Here is an 18,940-nt window from a genome sequence, read left to right as displayed (position 1 = left end):
CACACGCCTGGGAGGTGTTACTGCGCGGAGCAGGAGAAACATGCTGCAGGAGACTCCACCCCAGAGGTGGCTGCACACGCCTGGGAGGTGTTACAGCGCGGAGCAGGAGAAACATGCTGCAGGAGGCTCCACCCCAGAGGTGGCTGCACACACCTGGGAGGTGTTACTGGAGCACTTCAGAGACACCGCATATTGTTCGTGCTGAGTATTTGCTCGGGGGGGAATGAGCATTTCTTGGCACACAAGACAAAAGAAGCCGTGGAAAACGTCTGTTGTGATTACACGCGTGACCTGCGCCAATATGGGCTCTATTTTCTGGCCTCACTTGTCAACCAAGAGCTGCTGTGCTGGGACTTTCTGGGCAACTCTCGCTAAGCTTGTGGTCTGTGAAATGCAGGCCTCCCCAGCAAGAGGAGTCCGGGGGTCCCGGAGGGTTTGGGAAATGGGAACATACCCCCCTGCTTCCCTGGCGGCAGAGGGAGGAAGGCAGCTGTTTCCTGCACTCACACTCCCCACTCCCTCACTCCTGTACAAACAACGTGATCCTGTTATTCTGCACTGCCCGGAGGTCACGGGAAGCAGCAGGAGGGGGTCACAGGGCTCAGGGAACCCCATAAGCAGTCACACTGCTTTGGGGTTCCCTCCCTGTGATGGAAGAGTGTAAGGTCACAGCATGATTTTATATACATATATTCTCTCACACAGCACTGGAAGGAGAAGAACATTCAGGAGTATCCCAGCACTGAGTAATATAAAGGTCACCGTCCCTGCCATGTTTAACGAGTCCTGCAAATAGTATTGTCTATAGCAGAAAGAAAAGCTGTACAACTCACTGTGAGACAGATGAATAAGAACATGTAAGATGTGCTATGCTCTACAGCCTGGCATAAGGTGCAATGTTCTGCAGCCTGCTAAAATACAGCTCTGCGGGCCACCTGGTACTCTGTGCGATGGTCTGCGGGCTGGTTATGAAGAGTCAGGGTGACGGGTAAGGAGCTAGGGTGACGGGTAAGGAGTCAGGGTGACGGGTAAGGAGTCAGGGTGACGGGTATGGAGTCTGGGTGACGGGTATGGATTCTGAGTGACGGGTAAGGTGTCCGGGTGACGGGTAAGGTGTCCGGGTGACGGATAAGGTGTCCGGGTGACGGATATGGAGTCAGGGTGACGGGTATGAAGTCTGGGTGACGGGTATGGAGTCTGGGTGACGGGTATGGAGTCTGGGTGACGGGTATGGAGTCTGGGTGACGGGTATGGAGTCTGGGTGACGGGTATGGAGTCAGGGTGACGGGTATGGAGTCTGGGTGACGGGTATGGAGTCTGGGTGACGGATATGGAGTCAGGGTGACGGGTAAGGTGTCCGGGTGACGGATAAGGAATCCGGGTGACGGGTAAGGAGTCAGGGTGACGGGTAAGGAGTCCGGGTGACGGCTATGGAGTCCGGGTGACGGCTATGGAGTCTGGGTGACGGGTAAGGTGTCAGGGTGACGTGTAAGGTGTCAGGGTGACGTGTAAGGTGTCAGGGTGACGGGTAAGGTGTCAGGGTGACGGATATGGATTCCGGGTGACGGATATGGAGTCCGGGTGACGGATATGGAGTCCGGGTGACGGATATGGAGTCCGGGTGACGGATATGGAGTCTGGGTGACGGGTAAGGTGTCAGGGTGACGTGTAAGGTGTCAGGGTGACGTGTAAGGTGTCAGGGTGACGGGTAAGGTGTCAGGGTGACGGATATGGATTCCGGGTGACGGATATGGAGTCCGGGTGACGGATATGGAGTCCGGGTGACGGATATGGAGTCCGGGTGACGGATATGGAGTCCGGGTGACGGATATGGAGTCCGGGTGACGGCTATGGAGTCCGGGTGACGGCTATGGAGTCCGGGTGACGGGTAAGGTGTCAGGGTGACGGGTAAGGTGTCAGGGTGACGGGTATGGAGTTTGGGTGAGGGGTAAGGTGTCCGGGTGATGGGTAAGGTGTCAGGGTGAAGGGTAAGGAGTCAGGGTGACGGGTATGGATTCTGGGTGACGGGTAAGGATAACAATATATAGCAGTACTTATACTCTGGGGATGTACATATAAAAGTATTGATACTCTGGGGATGCAAATATAAAAGTACTGATACCCATGGGATGTAAATATAACAGTACTGATACTCTGGGGATTTACATATAAAAGTATTGATACTCTGGGGATGTAAATATAACGTTACTGATACTCTGGGGATATAAATATAATAGTACTGATACTCTGGGGATGTACATATAAAAGTATTGATACTCTGGGGATGTGAATATAACAGTACTGGTACTCTGGGGATGTACATATAAAAGTATTTATACTCTGGGGATGTACATATAACAGTACTGATACTTTGGGGATGTACATATAAAAGTACTGATACTCTGGGGATGTACATATAACAGTACTAATACTCTGGGGCTGTAAATATAAAAGTACTGGTCCTCTGGGTATAAATGAGTGGTACTCTGCAATATATCCCTCAGTATAACACAGGGACACTTGCAGGGCCTTGCTTGTCTCTGGCAGTGAAGGGGTTATTACCCCGGTGTAGTAGTAACATATAGTAACATACTGAAGCAGCCTGAGTGGCTGTCACGTGACTCTGCCCGCACGGACTACACTTCCCGGCATGCCCGCGCCGTAACATTCTATTCCCTCCCCGGATGTGAGCTGCGACGGAAGTGGTCGCCGGCGGAAAACAGGTTTGTGTGTGTGTGTTACACTGGGCATGATGTGTGTCACATTGGGTGTGTGCGTGCGCTTCACTGTGTGTCACACTAGGCATGGTGTGTTGTGTATATGTATATATGTGTTACACTGGGCATGATGTGTGTGTGTGTGTGTGTGTGTGTGTGTGTGTGTGTGTGTGTGTGTGTGTGTGTGTGTGTGTGTGTGTGTGTGTGTTTTTTACACTGGGCATGTTGTGTGTGTGCTAGTTTTCCAATCCATCTTCTCTCTCACTAGCTTGTCATTTCTCACTCACTGGGACGCGCATCTTCCTCATGGATCATAATCTTGGCAACAATCGCCCTTTTACAAATAAATATGCTTCATAATATGGTGGTGCTGAGTATCTCTATGCAAAGTCCTGTCCTGCACTCTGTCTTCATCAATATATGTATTTGTATAGCACCAACCAGGAATGCAACGCAACGCTTTACAATGTCTACAACTTTGTAATGCTAGTACAGTACAGGGAGAATAATACAGGTGGGATAAGGCAGCAAGACATAAATGTAACATCGGGAGACAGGAGTCCTTCCCTGAAGAGCTTGCAATCTAATAGACATGAGGGAAAACTAACGGAAACAGTAGGTTTAAATGTGAGTGCATTGGGATAAGTGCATACTGTAGTTAGTGAGTATTCAGATGGGGTTTGAAGTAAGAGAAGGTGCTTGGCGGACATTGAGAGGAAGTGTGCCACAGATGGGGTGCAGGATGTAGGCATAAGGGAGCTGTGGTGAAATGGGGGGGCAGAGAGACGTTAGGCCAGAGTACAGTGTACACAGCTAGTGGGGGTACAGCGACTGATTAAAGCTGAGATATAAGGAGGGGAGAGTAACAATCAGCAGAGTCCAGTTCTACAATAGCAGCTTCTCTTGCTGTGTGCGGCCCATAATACCCTTCTGTCAGCAGGCACTGGTACTTGGGTCTCAGGTATGTAAGTAGAAGTTGGCATTGTGCTGTCATACTTGATGGTGCTGTATATTGCCGCTGGGCTTCCTTGCAGTGATTGCTTCTCTGATTTCTTCTTCCCACAGTGTCACGGCAGCCATGACCAAGTTGGCAGAGTGGCTTGTGGGACTGTCCATTCTTGGAATGGCCTGGATCACCCTGACCTTTGATCTCCTGGGCCTGGATCTCCCGGGGCCCTATCAGCAGGTCATCTGGCCCTTCCCCGTCTACCTGCTGGTAGTCTTCGGCTGCTACTCCTTGGCTACCATTGGATATCGCGTAGCTACTTTCAATGACTGCGAGGATGCCGCTAAGGAGCTCCAGGATCAGATTAAAGAGGCTAAGAAAGACCTAGTCAGCAGGGGGTTAAAGTTCTGAGCAGTGCCGAGTGTTAATAGGAACACACAACCCCACACCGTCCCCGTGTGCGGAGGAGCATTGTGTACTCACACTCAGCAGCAGAAAGTGTACGGTCTGTTACACACACAGTCCTACGAAGGGTTAGCTATGGTAGTGCAGTGACCGCACTGTGCTGGCCTGTGACCGGTGGGATACACTTTGTGTGGACTCTTTATTACAATTCCTCTCTGCCTGCCTGAAGAATTAAACAGGGTCAGTTTCCCTGCTCTGCGTCTCTTGTTGGTTCTTAAAGAAGCTTTTTCTGGAGCGGGAATAGAAAGCTGATTGCCATTGGATTAGATAACACTGTAGTGTGTGTGTACTGTATATATCTCTATCTCAGCCTTTAGTTCAGTGGTGTGTGTGTGTTTGTGTGTACGTACATACTGTATATATCTCTATCTCAGCCTTTAGTTCAGTTGTGTGTGTGCACATACTGTATATCTATCTCAGCCTTTAGTTCAGTTGTGTGTGTGTGTGTGTGTGTGTGTGTGTGTGTGTGTGTGTGTGTGTGTGTGTGTGTGTGTGTGTGTGTGTGTGTGTGTGTGTGTGTGTATATATATATCTATCTCAGCCTTTAGTTATTGTGTAACGTTGCATTATAAACCTGCCTGGCCTCAGTACATTAGTTGCTGACTGTAGATTGTGACGTAAAAGCAGACGATTTAGTGGGCGTTATTTTGAAGGCTATAAATCGGTCCCCTTGGAGTAACGAGTAACTCAGAGGATGGTCCTGGATGATCCCAGAGTAACAGCTGTGTAACTGCTCTCCATGACATTATTTCTCCACCTTCTTGCCGCTGATATCCCCTCTACGTTTCACTGTGTGATTCCTCTCTATAGAAACCGTTACCTGTAACACATTGTCATGTAATGAGTGGCTGGCCTCTGGCACTGAAAGGGTGACTTCTGCTTTGAGACGGCCATACAGTGCTGTGTTACTGTGCACATAACATGCTTGGCGTGTCACAGGCGTGGGACGTGGCGACATGTGACCGAGTCCCAGGCTGCCACCTCCCTGCGTTTATGTAATACCCGCTAACTGCTGAACACGGGCAGTTTTCGGGGACCCCCAGAGATGACCTGGGATTAGCTGGAATTTGGGGAGCACAGTGACTGTATAACAGTGGTGTGTTTAATGGGTTAAGTCTTTATAGAAGGTATAGGTATTTTTCAATGATTTAAAAAAAAAAAAAAAAAAAGTTTATCCTGGAAATGTTTGTAAAATTGTAGCTGTATGTTTAGGTTGGGATTTACGCGGCTTATCTTTGGCTCATCTCTCCCTTATCCTGCTCTTCCTCCAATTGGTCTTCTAAGATGGGCATGTGCATCAATCCAACCTATATTTAAACGTTTCCAGGGAAATGTGGTGGTTGTGTGTCCAGCACTGAAAGGGTTACACACACACACCGTGACACACACACGACAGGAAACAGAATTATTTGTGAACCTCCTATTCATTACAGCCCCACTTTGCGATCAAATGGATGGAGACATCATGGCTTCAGCACGCGGGACCCATCCAGCTCTCTGCTTCAGCACGCGGGACCCGTCCAGTGGCCTAGGCGGGGGGGTTTCACAGCTCACAGTGTTTCTACCACACACGTAGTGACACACACACACTGATACACTGTCCGTTTTAATGTAGAACCCCTAAAACTCACTCATTTGGATTTTTTATTCTTACACAGCAATCCAAGCCAGGTTTTCTTCCGCTTTCTTTTCATTCGGAGCTGAAGCAGGTGGTCTCCGGAGCGGAACTTCGTTAATTTCAGCTCGGGAGACCCCCTACTTCCAGAGATACTTACCTTTGTAGTGGGTGCCGGTAGTCACTCCGCGGTCCACTATATGGCCGCTTATTAAAGCTCCTGGGCCAATAGGAAGCCGTGATGTCATCAGCTGTCATCTATTAGCCCATGTGACGAGGAAGCTGAAAAGCGCGGGAGATAGCGGCGCTCCCTGCGGAGGCGCAGGAGATAGCGGCACTCCCTGCGGAGGCGCAGGAGATAGCGGCGCTGCCTGCGGAGGCGCAGGAGATAGCGGCACTGCCTGCGGAGGCGCAGGAGATAGCGGCACTCCCTGCAGAGGCGCAGGAGATAGTGGCGCTCCCTGCGGAGGCGCAGGAGATAGCGGCGCTCCCTGCGGAGGCGCAGGAGATGGAGGCGCTCCCTGCGGAGGCGCAGGAGATAGCGGCACTCCCTGCGGAAGCGCAGGAGATAGCGGCACTCCCTGCGGAGGCGCAGGAGATAGTGGCGCTCCCTGCGGAGGCGCAGGAGATAGCGGCACTCCCTGCGGAGGCGCAGGAGATAGCGGTGCTCCCTGCGGAGGCGCAGGAGATGGAGGCACAGGAGATAGCGGCGCTCCCTGCGGAGGCGCAGGAGATAGCGGCGCTCCCTATGGAGGCGCTCCCTGCGGAGGCGCAGGAGATAGCGGCGCTCCCTGCGGAGGCGCAGGAGATAGCGGCGCTCCCTGCGGAGGCGCAGGAGATGGCGGCGCTCCCTGCGGAGGCGCAGGAGATGGCGGCGCTCCCTGCGGAGGCGCAGGAGATAGCGGCGCTCCCTGCGGAGGCGCAGGAGATAGCGGCGCTCCCTGCGGAGGCGCAGGAGATAGCGGCGCTCCCTGCGGAGGCGCAGGAGATGGAGGCGCTCCCTGCGGAGGCGCAGGAGATAGCGGCGCTCCCTGCGGAGGCGCAGGAGATAGCGGCGCTCCCTGCGGAGGCGCAGGAGATAGCGGCGCAGGAGATAGCGGCACTCCCTGCGGAGGCGCAGGAGATAGCGGCGCTCCCTGCGGAGGCGCAGGAGATGGAGGCGCAGGAGATAGCGGCGCTCCCTGCGGAGGCGCAGGAGATGGAGGCGCTCCCTGCAGAGGCGCAGGAGATAGCGGCGCTCCCTGCGGAGGCGCAGGAGATAGCGGCGCTCCCTGCGGAGGCGCAGGAGATAGCGGCGCTCCCTGCGGAGGCGCAGGAGATAGCGGCGCTCCCTGCGGAGGCGCAGGAGATAGCGGCGCTCCCTGCGGAGGCGCAGGAGATAGCGGCGCTCCCTGCGGAGGCGCAGGAGATAGCGGCGCTCCCTGCGGAGGCGCAGGAGATAGCGGCACTCCCTGCGGAGGTAAGTGTCCCCGGAGCTGAAATGAAGGAGGTGCATCCCTGTGTTAATCCTGTATTTAAAAAAATGGCTTGGATTGCTCCTTTAAAAACTGCGAAGTTGCAGCATGTTAAAATATAAAGCAGTGCTGAGTATGACTGCCCACCAATCATTTAACAGTTCTTAGATAAGAGGATAAAACTTAGTTCTGGAGTCTATGGGTCTCTTTCCCAAGAATACAAATAACGGCGAGTGTTTATAAAATATATACGCTTTATTATAAAGGCACTTGGGAAATAACAGAATCAGCACCTTCCCCAAACCCCACACCACAGAATGAAGGCTGATTAAATCACCGGGGGGGGGGGGGGGGGGGGGAGGGGGGGGACTCGCTGTGTGAGGGTGAGTGCTATAGAGAACGCAGTGTGGATCTGGGTGGGGAACCAGTTTGGTCACAATAACAGCCAGCTGAGTAATTGCACTGGGGATCTTTGGGGGTTTATTAACCTCTTAATGTCCAGAAGAGCTTGCAACACATCTCTGGATCCTCCAGCAGTGAACAGGTAAAATCCCCCTCCCTGGACAGTTTAGCGACCCTGAGAGGTGGGACCCGAGGTCCCAGTCCTGCGTCCCACTCATACACATGAGGAGCGTAGGAGAAAAGGCACAATAGCATCCTAAATATATCAGCATGCTCTTCCAACATGGAAGCCGTAAACACCAGCTGCACTTCCTGCTCGGGGGGCTGGGGCTGCTCTCTGGAGTCCCTGTGTTTCTATAGCAATTGGGCAGAGACCCCAAGAGGATCCCAATCCTGACTCAGCCACAACTGAAATGCTGACCAGCGGAGCACAGGGTCAATGGGTAAGCACAGTGAGACCCGCACTGTCAGCTGAAAGCTGCTTGTGGCTTGTGTGAGTGCAAGGTGAGTGCTTGTGGCTGTATGAGGGCAGTGTGAATGTTTGTGGCTGTGTGAGTGCAGAGTGAGTATTTGTGGCAGGGTGAGCGCGTGTGGGTGAGTGATTGTGAGTGCGTGTGGCTGGGTGAGTGCTTGTGTGTGAGTGCAGACAGCACCTCCAATCACCAGCCGTCTATGCAGCGAGACCTTTTTATAGCCACGCAGAGCAGCCACGGAATTGTTTAGATCAGAGGCTCCTGCCCCCTGAGTCTTCTTAGTCTCATTTAACTGGTTCAGTGCTGGCCAGAAGTGCAATTGTTGGCCCTGATGGGGTTAAGGCTTTAATATGGCTCCTTGGTCAGTTTTCCCTTTTCGGCTCGGCTGCACATCTCGGATTGTGATTCAGAACTTCAAACACCCTCCCTCCCCTAAAATTAACAAGCAGCGCGATAAAGCAGTACTGAGTATTACTGCTCATCTCCAACTAAAGATTCTTCTGCTCAGAAAGTGGAAATCATTTTTTGGAGGTCTCTCAAAATCAGAACTACTGTGACCCCCTTCCAACACCCCCATATGATGCCTGAGCAACAGGAAGTGTGTACAGATACTCAGTATTATTTTACAGTGCAGCAGATTCAGATTCAAAATGTACCACCTGAACAAGCAATGCCCTTTGGTATCTGTGCCCTCCAGGTAATGAAGGGGTTAGAAAGAGGACACCGTCTCGTTCCCGTCACCATCTTGTTGCCCCGGCGGGGCAGTGTCACGCCTGCAGGGGCCGGTAGGACAGCTGATCCGGGGGATACTGCCAGAATAACCAGAATCGCAGGACGCTGGTCACAATCCCAGGGAAGTTTGGAACCTGACGGAGAGACGGGGGACAAACTCAGGCCAGTGCCACGGCCACGCAGCCCACATCTCCGTGGGTCTGACCATACTTTAACCATTACACCGACCTCCTACAATACTACGAGTGACTCTCTCTTCCTTATAGAGCTCTCGTTCCCGTCCTGTGAATCTTCTCCTGTTTTGCTGAATGTGGCACAGGGAAATACGGACCCCGACTACGTCAGAGACCGTGACACTAGCGCTGGCCTTCTCTCAGGAGGGATAGTTATAGTGTAATGTTATTGTTAGAAAGCTGCACAAGAGCTTACACTCTGCTTTTGCTGCCTGGTAGACAGGAGATTCATTCTGGAATTCCCTAAACTCCGATACAGGTTCTCACAGAGATGCAAGAGACTGCCATAGCGGGTTACTCGCGATCCCAGAGCAATACCCCATATCCCGGCCTACTGAATCTCCCCTTACGCGTGTTACACAAGGTCACAGGAAGCCGTCCTTCCCACTGCAAAGACCAGCAGCGTGTGTGCTCTGCGTTATCCTTACCATGATGTAAGGGTCACTGAGCTGCAGACCATACAGCACCCAGGACGTGGCTGTAAGAAACGTGGCCACGGTCAGCGGGAAGGACAGGCACTTAGTGGATTTGGTCCTGATGATCTTTGTCTGTGAACAGGAAAAAATAAAAAAAAGTGTAATTTCAGCAGCTGCTGACACAGCCCAAACACAGACATTCCTGCGCGCGTCCGGGGTAACTACACCGGCGCGTGTCTGGGGTAACTACGCCGGCGCGTGTCTGGGGTAACTACGCCGGCACGCGTCTGGGGTAACTACGCCGGCACGCGTCCGGGGTACTCTGGTTACAGGTCCTTATCGTGGCCCGCTGACGAGCCTTTTGCTACTGTGCATCTGGAGAGAGACATTGATCAGGTATATGGACGCAATAAATAAAATGGCCGCCGTTCTCCCAGGAAATAATTCCGCTTTGAAATCATTAGGTGTTTTCTGAAGAGATACTATAAAAATATGACTAATGTAATTAAGTAATAAATATTGTGTTAACCTGACCAGTGAATACTACAACACTGCATTTAAAGTAAAGTCATCATTGTAACCGACCTGATAAAAAAGATGGGTGAACGTGGCTCTGTGACCACGTAGATCACACTGTGAGTGTGTGTGTCTATATAATGTATATCTGCCTTGTACACATGGGAGCGTTTCCTGTACAGACGGGGTGGGACAGGACAGTGTTTGGGATCTTCGTGGTGGCAGAGGTGGGATTACCAGGTCAGTCAGCGGTGAGAGGTACATGCAGATGGCAAAGATGCTGCAGAACAGCCCCAGCTGGTTGAGACGAGTGGTCACATCGGAGACCCACAGGTGGAAGTAACTGTACCCAACGAGCAGTACCCCCAGAGAGAAGAGGATCTGATACAGGAGGCAGCGCTGAGAAACAAGAACATGCAACAGTGTTACTGCAGAATGCACACGCGCGTCTCATGGCTCCCACGTATACACCATACAGCAGGGCGATCACTCCTAGCTCCCTCTGAGTACCTTCTCTGCAGCGTAGAAGAGATAAGCCAATAAATAGAGAGTCTGCAGCGCGGCGCCGATGGAATTCACCGTAATAAGCGTCCAGTCATTCTTCAGGTAACCGTAGTATAACCAGCCCATGTTACTGCAAGGAAATGACATGTCCGTGTCACGGGGCGTGCCGTGTTCCCTCCTCACCAGGGAAGGATTTAGGGTCCCATCCCAACACCTGCCCCTTATCAGCAGCCCCACCGCCCACAGTGCCCCAGCCACAGCCACCACTGGCCCAGCTCCACAGTGACCCACCACAGTCCCACCGCCCCAGCCACAGCCACCACTGGCCCAGCTCCACAGTGACCCACCACAGTCCCACCGCCCCAGCCACCACTGGCCCAGCTCCACAGTGCCCCACCACAGTCCCACCGCCCCAGCCCCACAGTGCCCCACCACAGTCCCACCGCCCCAGCCCCACAGTGCCCCACCACAGTCCCACCGCCCCAGCGACCCACCACAGTCCCAACGCCCCAGCCCCCACAGTCCCAACGCCCCAGCCACTGCCCCCAGTGCCACCACCGCCCCACAGTCCCACTGTGCCACCGCCCCAGCCACAGTCCAGCCGCCCCCACAGCCCATACCTACTTCAGGCCTGTGGTTAGGAAAGGCAGAAACTGGATATTATCCACACTCCGGGCGGTAACCATCTGCCGCAGGTCAGACCTGAGGAAAGAACGGGGCTCAGCGAGGCACAGCTCATATACACAGAGCGTCGCTTCTACTCAGCGAGGCACAGCTCATACACAGAGCGAGGCACAGCTCATATACACAGAGCGTCGCTTCTACTCAGCGAGGCACAGCTCATATACACAGAGCGAGGCACAGCTCATATACACAGAGCGTCGCTTCTACTCAGCGAGGCACAGCTCATATACAAAGAGCAAGGCACAGCTCATATACAGAGCGTCGCTTCTACTCAGCGAGGCACAACTCATATACACAGAGCGAGGCACAGCTCATATACACGGAGCGTCGCTTCTACTCAGCGAGGCACAGCTCATATACAGAGGGAGAGAGCGAGTATATATACACACATACAGCAGGTGTATTTATAGAGGGTGGTGTATAGACATACAGAGGTATATACAGCAGGTGTGTGTGTATATATATATATATATATATATATATATATATATATATATATATATATATATATATATATACACATACATATTGATAGATAGGCGTGTATACACAGTATAGGTGTATATACAACCGGTGTATAGATAGATAGGTGTGTATATATAGGTATGTGTGTATATACAGCTGGTGTATAGATAGGTGTGTATATAATATACACACCCCTGTGTGTATATACAGCTGGTGTATAGATAGAGGTATGTGTGTATATAGAGGTATGTGTGTATATACAGCTGGTGTATAGATAGAGGTATGTGTGTATATACAGCTGGTGTATAGATAGAGGTATGTGTGTATATAGAGGTATGTGTGTATATACAGCTGGTGTATAGATAGAGGTATGAGTGTGTATATAGAGGTCGGACTCACAGGCCGCTGGAGAACATACTGAGGGTGAAGAGCACACAGGCCCCAGAGAGGAGCCACATCGCGTCCATCCTGCAGCCACGCGAGGCCGGGGGCAGAGAGAGGCCCGCGGGAGGCCGGGGACAGAGAGAGGCCCGCGGGAGGCCGGGGACAGAGAGAGGCCCGCGGGAGGCCGGAGAGAGAGGGGACAGAGAGAGGCCCGCGGGAGGCCGGAGAGAGAGGGGACAGAGAGAGGCCCGCGGGAGGCCGGGGTACGCGAGGCCGAGGATAGAAAGAGGCCTGCGGGAGGCGGCGGACAGAGAGGCCGGGGGATCGAGAGAGGCCAAAGGAAGCCGCCCTCTCCCTTCCCTGTATCCTCCTCCCGAGTCCCGCCTCTACTGCCACGTGTATATACTGTGCTACGTGTATGTATGTGTTAAACACACAAGAAAGTTCAGGGCACATAAGTGGGAAAAGGAAAAAGGGTAAATAACTTATATTATCAGTCGTACTCGCAGAGAGAGAGTGTGAGAGAGTGTGTGAGAGTGTGAGAGTGTGTGTGTGTGTGTGTGTGTGTGTGTGTGTGTGTGTGTGTGTGTGTGTGTGTGTGTGTGTGTGTGTGTGTGTGTGTGTGTGTGTGTGTGTGTGTGTGTGTGTGTGTGTGTGTGTGTGTGTGTGTGTGTGTGTGTGTGTGTGTGTGTGTGTGTTACATCTCTTTAATATGTAGCCCCCTCTTTTTCAAGGGACCAAAAGTAATTGGACAATTGACTCAAAAGCTGTTTCAGGGACAGGTGTGGGCTATTCCTTCGTTATTTCATCATCAATTAAGCAGGTAAAAGGTCTGGAGTTGATTCCAGGTGTGGCATTTGCATTTTGGAAGCTGTTGCTGTGAACCCACAACATACGGGCAAATGAGCTCTCAATGCAAGTGAAACAGGGCATCCTTAGGCTGCAAAAAAAAGAAAATCCATCAGAGAGATAGCAGGAACATTAGGAGTGGCCAAATCAACAGTTTGGTACATTCTGAGAAAAAAAGAACCACTGGTGAGCTCTGCAACACAAAAAGGCCTGAACGTCCACGGAAGACAACAGTGGTGGATGATCGTAGGATCCTTTCCATGGTAAAAAAAAAAAAACCTTCACAACATCCAGCCAAGTGAAGAACACTCTCCAGGAGGTAGGCATATCATTGTCCAAGTCTACCATAAAGAGAAGACTTCACGAGAGCAAATACAGAGGATTCACCACATGGTGCAAACCATTCATAAGCCTCAAGAATAGAAAGGCCAGATTAGATTTTGCCGAACAATATCTAAAAACGCCAGCCCAGTTCTGGAACAGCATTCTTTGGATATATACACACATTTCTATTGAACATACATAATAACCAATGTTTCTGTCAGAGGAAAGCCCCATGGCCCCCGAAACGTGGGTTATTATTATGTGTGTTCAATACAAATCTTTTTGATCAGTCCAATTGCAATGCTGAGTCTTCTTCATCTGACCTGGTTTTGGATGAAGTATTTCTATCTAGACACAGACACACACTCCACATTACCGGGTGTGTGTATATTTATACTGTGTATGTGTGTCATGTTAGGGACGCATGGCCACACAGTGTCAAGATATAAAGTGCATACGTTAGTATTTGTTTACGATCGCAGGACAGGCTTGCTGTACGTGTCTGGTGTGTATGGGGGACCAGCCTGTCACTGTCGTGTTGCATGATATATATGTCTTTATTATAATTACAGTTGGCTTTATCGGTTGTTATAATATCGATGTACACGTTTTCAATGCTTTGGCTTCTTAATGCCTTTAAACCCGCTGAGGTGTAGACAGTCAAATGCTTTTCTGTAATCTACGAATCTTCGGGAAATCACTTGTTGTGTTACTTGGATGTGATCCATTCCCCCGGAGTCGTCAAAGCGCAATTGGCCATATCGCACCTGAATGGGCGATATCCACCATTGAATCCGCGGCATTGTGTTGTATCCACTGCAAAATCCCGCGTGTTCGCTCTGTTGGGCAAAGTCCATGGTGTATTGCAGCCGATTAGTGAGTATCTTGTGAGGGATTGGAAGTGGGGTGGTTGTTCTGTAGTTCTTGAGGGCGTCTTTGCCTCCTTCCTTGTGGATGAGGATAACTACGGTATTACTCCATTGTTTAAGGAATGTTTCTGTCCTTTAAGCCACATGCTAAGTTTTGCAAAGATGTCCTTTAGTGTCCCCGTGCACTGCAAGCTGAGGCATTAACAGAGGTTCTTTATGGTTGGTTTTTTTCCCCCCTTCTTTTTAATCCGTTTTCTTCTTTCCATCAGATGTAGCATATGAAGACAATGGGTGCTCCAACAGTCCTGGAATTTTCTCTACTTATTTGTAAATAATGAAATACAGATAAGGCTCAACTATGGAGTGGGTATATAACGGTGAGTGAACAAATACATTCAATATGGCATAAACCTCCTTAAGGTAACAGAAAAGATGATGATATACTCTCTTCGCTGCACCTCATTGGAGATAGCTGTGTAATAAAGTCCAGAACTCACCCAATTCTGTAATAATAATGGCAGTCCATATAGATGAAGTGAATCTTACCCACTCCTGGAGCTGATTGATTTCTTTGTGGGCGTGCCCAGCCGGCCGCTGATTCAAATATATACTTTATATGTTTATACCTTCCGCTGAAGCTAAGAGTGGTTAGGGTAAAGGAAGTCATTATTTTTCCTTAAATATTTTTCTATTTTTGTAAACCTGTCTCCCTGGGCAGTGCGCTGCTGTGTGCATTTATTTGCATACTTCTTGCTTCCATCAGATGTAATTTACAGCAAACAAATCAGTGATCGCTCCTTGTGTCAAACCGGTTAAGGACTGTGCAGTCTTCAATCACCTGTTTCGTGTTGGTTAGGACAGCGGTGCGCAAACTGGGGGGCGGTAGATTTGTCTGGGGGGGGGGGGGCGTGGGCCGTTGCAGTGGTCCCGTGCCCCTCCCCAAAGCATTTAAATTGATGCCGGGGGATCGCGTGAGGCCTCTGCAACATAAACCTTGCCGGGATTCAGACGCCTCTCCATGGCAACGCGGCGTCAAGTGACGCCGCGGGGTCATGTGACATGACGTCACCGGCGTCAAATGGCGCAGCGGGTCACGTGACCCCCGGAGCGTCATTTGACGCGGATGCCAGGTAGGAGAGGGGGCGTGAGACCGGGGGATGCCAGGCGGGGGGGGGGGGCAAGCTTCAAAAGTTTGCGCTCCCCTGAGTTAAAATATAGTCAATTTGATTCTTGATTCCATTGGGTTCACACTCCACGTCTCTGTTTGGATTCTTCTTGAAGCATTAATTCATGATGTAGAAGTTTTGACATCCGGCAAATTCTCCCAATCTGTCCCCACATTTTTCCTGTTACCGTGAGCAAACTTACCAACTGATGCATCGTCTTTCTGCTGGGCTCCAATCTTTGCATTGAAATCTCCCATAATGGTCTCTAGGTGACCATTTCCTGTGATACGTAGGCTGGTTTCATGGTGGAAGTCTCCCACGTCCTTGTCCGTGAGACTTGACGTTGGAGCGGACACGTGGATTATTTGAAGCCTGTATCTCTTTGGTAACTGAATGACGATTCTGGCTGCTCTTTCTGATGGGCTTTCATACTCCACCGTGTTATTTCTGCATCTCTTGTTAACGAGGAAGCCCTCTCCCCTAACTCCTCCATTATCTCCACCTCTGCAATAGAATAGGTGTTTGCTTTTGATCTCAATGAGACCTTCATCTTTTCTTCTTCCTTCACCAAGGCCAACAATATCCCATTTAGGGGCTGATTCTATATGATCCAAAGTGGTCGATCAGGCCATTTTCGAGTGAAATTCCCCAGTGACCTCAGTCGGCCATGGCCAGAAAACCCTCTGTTTAAATAAAATGTAAACCTCCTGATATGAAACACTTACAAAAATAAACGTGCCCTGGTCGTGCACCATAACAACATTAAGAATTGTTATCTCACCCCTGCCCCGTGCAGCAACCTTTATCCTTCCTGTACCCTAATGAGGGTTGTCCGCATAATCCAGGCATCTTGAATCTGACATGCTGACCCTTCTACTAATCTCCTGCTTTTTGCCACATGTGACCCCATTGTCACTTCTCCTGCCTGTGTGCGTTGGGTGATGGTCTCACGGGACCTGGGATAATCCCTACAGAATAACACATAGTGGGGAGGGAATCAGGGGGCTGGCCCTGATACATAAGAGCCCTTAGACCAGTGGATTCTATGTTGTTTATTTGCTTTAAGTAGTCTTTTTTTAAATTGGACAGACACCATATATAACACTCCTGGATTTATTGTTTATTCTGTGCTTGGAGTACTTCCACTTTTTTTGTGTGTGTGTGTGTGTGTATGTATAATACACCATTCAGTTTCATTGTTAGTGCCTTGTGGTGGCATTAGTGACACTCGGTGAATTGCTGAGGCTGCAGTGTATACAGATTCCTCCCCTTCCCCCTTGTGTATCTGCATACTGGTTCTGCACACTAGACTGTTTCTGCGTGTGGCCTGTGCAGCTTTACTCCCACACAGAATAGCAGGGCAAACCAACCTGTGCTTTATTAATCATTACCTCATGTTAATGACAACTGGGCGAGGATTGTAGATGCTTTCCTCCGTGTATTTCTAATCCTCTGTGTATCTCTTCTCAGAGTATATCCTCCGTGTATCTCTAATCCACCGTGTATCTCTTCTCACAGTATCTCCTCTGTGTATCTCTTCTCAGAGTATATCCTCCGTGTATCTCTAATCCACCGTGTATCTCTTCTCACAGTATCTCCTCTGTGTATCTCTTCTCAGAGTATATCCTCCGTGTATCTCTAATCCACCGTGTATCTCTTCTCACAGTATCTCCTCTGTGTATCTCTTCTCAGAGTATATCCTCCGTGAATCTCTAATCCTCCGTGTATTTCTACTCACAGTATCTCCTCCTTGTATCTCTCTACTCCTCCGTGTATCTCTTCTCACAGTATCTCCTCTTTGTATCTCTCTGATCCTCTGTGTATCTCTCCTCCGGGTATCTCTCAACTCCTCCGTGTATCGCTTCTCTGTGTATCTCTCTAATGCTCTGGGTATCTCTCTAATGCTCCGTGTATCTCTCTACTCCTCTGTGTATCTCTTCTCAGAGTATCTCTCTAATCCTCCACGTATCTCTTGGAGTATCTCTTCTCCGTGTATCTCTCTACTCCTCTGTGGATCTCTCTACTCCTCTCTGGAGTATCTCCTCCTCATATCTCTGCTCCTCCGAGTACCTCCGTGTATAGAAGTGAGCTCCTTGATCTCCTCTTGGATGAACCCTCGGCTCTTATAATAAATGGTTCTTAATTAGATTAGCGATGATTTAAACAGGATGCGTAATTGAGTTAGTAATCATCACACGCCTCACATCTCCGCGCATACTGCGATTAATTCCATGAATTGGAGGGGGAGGAAATAGTTTTATTTATTTTTTACACTGTTTATGAACATTTTCAAAATAAAGTACAAAGGTGAATGGGAGGGTACATGACAAACTACTGAGGGGGACATGGTACAATTTCTCTGTACAATAGGGAAGTATGGTTGTGATAACGCAGGCAGCGCATGGATACCACCCTCTGCAATGGGCGGCGCTGCCTGTGTAGTGTTCTGTATAGTATAGCAGAGAATAGGCGCAACGAGTCCATGCGCAGAAGAACTTACTCTCTAGTGTTTCATTAACGGGATTAGGCTCCATTCCTGGGAATCTTAAGATACTCAGAGGGTCGGGGAAAAAATAATATATGTGTCACTTTACCAGAATGACGAGCACAATGCTAGTTAACTATTCGTATTTCTTTCATTAAAGAACAATTGGAAACAACGTTCCACCAGAGGAAAATACTACATTTAAATAAGAACGAAGAACCCTAAAGATTGTTACAAACTGAAGTTTAAGTGTCAGTAAGAGGTGTAATGTGTAGGGTCACATTACAGCAGTGGGTAGGGACTCCCAATATTTGGTCAGACAGCGGGGTTATCTTGTGCCCGTCTCTTAATTATTTGTGGGGCTGTTGTAGGGGAAAGTATAAGCACAAGAGCCTCTTCTTTCCCCAGGTGACAGCAGAGAGCTGCAGGTATTCGCACAGCTAATACCAGGTACAGAATAAGTGTCTCGTGCTGTGTGTGGAGCCCGGTGTTTGGGAATTGTAGGACACGAATGCTTAGCTAAAGCGCTGTTATTAATTTGACACACACCCAGTGTCACGCGCACACACCCAGTGTCACAATGTAACATTGTGTCTCTCTCTCACACACTCACAGTCTGTGACACACACACACACAGTGTCACAGTGTCTCTCACACACACACACACACACACACACACACACTGTCAGGACACACACACAGTGTCACACAGTAAGTGTCTCACACACACACACACACACCTAGTGTCAGGTCTCCCACACACCCACAGACTGTGTGTCACACACACACACACCCAGTGTCTCCCAGTAACAGTGTCACACACACACGCAATGTCACAGTAACAGTCTCACACTATCTTGCGCGCATACACACACACATGACATGCAGCATAAGGCCAAGCACACTCTCCCTACCTCACGACGCGGCGTGCGCGCCCCTGTCTGCTGGGCGATGTGTGCTCATCCCCAGCAGACTGAATGACGCGACTTGTAGGCGGTACCCAGACATGGGTACGGTGTTCCTTGTGTTTACATTTCACTCATTGGCTGGCGAAATACACGTGATGCGGCTGCCGCACGAAATTGTCTCCCTCAAGTGCAGCAGAGTCAACGCTGTACTGTGCCGCCAGGAGTCGTTTATAGTCTGATACCATAGCATTAAAGAGTGCCGAAAGTGCGCACGGAGCAGGCAGTGAGCGGGCCGACTGGTGACCGCGAGGACGCACAGTGCATCAGTGTAGT

General features: G+C 50.1%; 2 protein-coding genes across 3 annotated transcripts; one reads left to right on the top strand and one right to left on the bottom strand.

Moving 5' to 3' along the window:
- The first annotated feature begins 2,666 nt into the window (after window positions 1-2,666).
- Window positions 2,667-4,322, top strand: DPM3 (dolichyl-phosphate mannosyltransferase subunit 3, regulatory). Its single transcript, XM_075608129.1, has 2 exons — window positions 2,667-2,723; window positions 3,783-4,322. Exon 2 carries the CDS (start codon window positions 3,796-3,798, stop codon window positions 4,072-4,074), a length of 279 nt encoding a protein of 92 aa, XP_075464244.1. The 5' UTR covers window positions 2,667-2,723; window positions 3,783-3,795; the 3' UTR covers window positions 4,075-4,322.
- A 3,109-nt stretch (window positions 4,323-7,431) lies between these two features.
- On the bottom strand, window positions 7,432-12,533 carry SLC50A1 (solute carrier family 50 member 1). Of its 2 annotated transcripts, none has more exons than XM_075608127.1 (6): window positions 12,022-12,533; window positions 11,098-11,175; window positions 10,480-10,603; window positions 10,207-10,368; window positions 9,466-9,585; window positions 7,432-8,938 (listed from the first exon to the last, which is right to left on the bottom strand). In XM_075608127.1, the coding sequence occupies exons 1-6, from the start codon at window positions 12,087-12,089 to the stop codon at window positions 8,840-8,842; spliced, it is 651 nt and encodes a 216-aa protein (XP_075464242.1). In that variant the 5' UTR covers window positions 12,090-12,533; the 3' UTR covers window positions 7,432-8,839. The 2 variants fall into 2 exon arrangements, with proteins under 2 accessions (XP_075464242.1, XP_075464243.1); XM_075608128.1 differs by having other exon boundaries at window positions 11,094-11,175; window positions 12,022-12,053.
- Window positions 12,534-18,940: the final 6,407 nt, after the last annotated feature.

Source organism: Ascaphus truei, chromosome 7, assembly GCF_040206685.1.
Source record: "Ascaphus truei isolate aAscTru1 chromosome 7, aAscTru1.hap1, whole genome shotgun sequence".
Classification (NCBI taxonomy): domain Eukaryota; kingdom Metazoa; phylum Chordata; class Amphibia; order Anura; family Ascaphidae; genus Ascaphus; species Ascaphus truei.
The sequence above is the reverse complement of the archived record's forward strand: the minus strand, read 5'-3'. Positions and strand labels throughout refer to the sequence as shown.

Coding starts and splice junctions, on each gene's coding strand:
- DPM3 (XM_075608129.1), top strand. CDS start 3,796: ATGACCAAGTTGGCAGAGTGGCTTGTGGGACTGTCCATTCTTGGAATG.
- SLC50A1 (XM_075608127.1), bottom strand. CDS start 12,089: ATGGACGCGATGTGGCTCCTCTCTGGGGCCTGTGTGCTCTTCACCCTC. Junction 11,176..12,021: donor AGTATGTTCTCCAGCGGCCT/GTGAGTCCGACC, acceptor TTCTTTCCTCAG/GTCTGACCTGCGGCAGATGG. Junction 9,586..10,206: donor TCTCACCGCTGACTGACCTG/GTAATCCCACCT, acceptor TCCTGTTCACAG/ACAAAGATCATCAGGACCAA.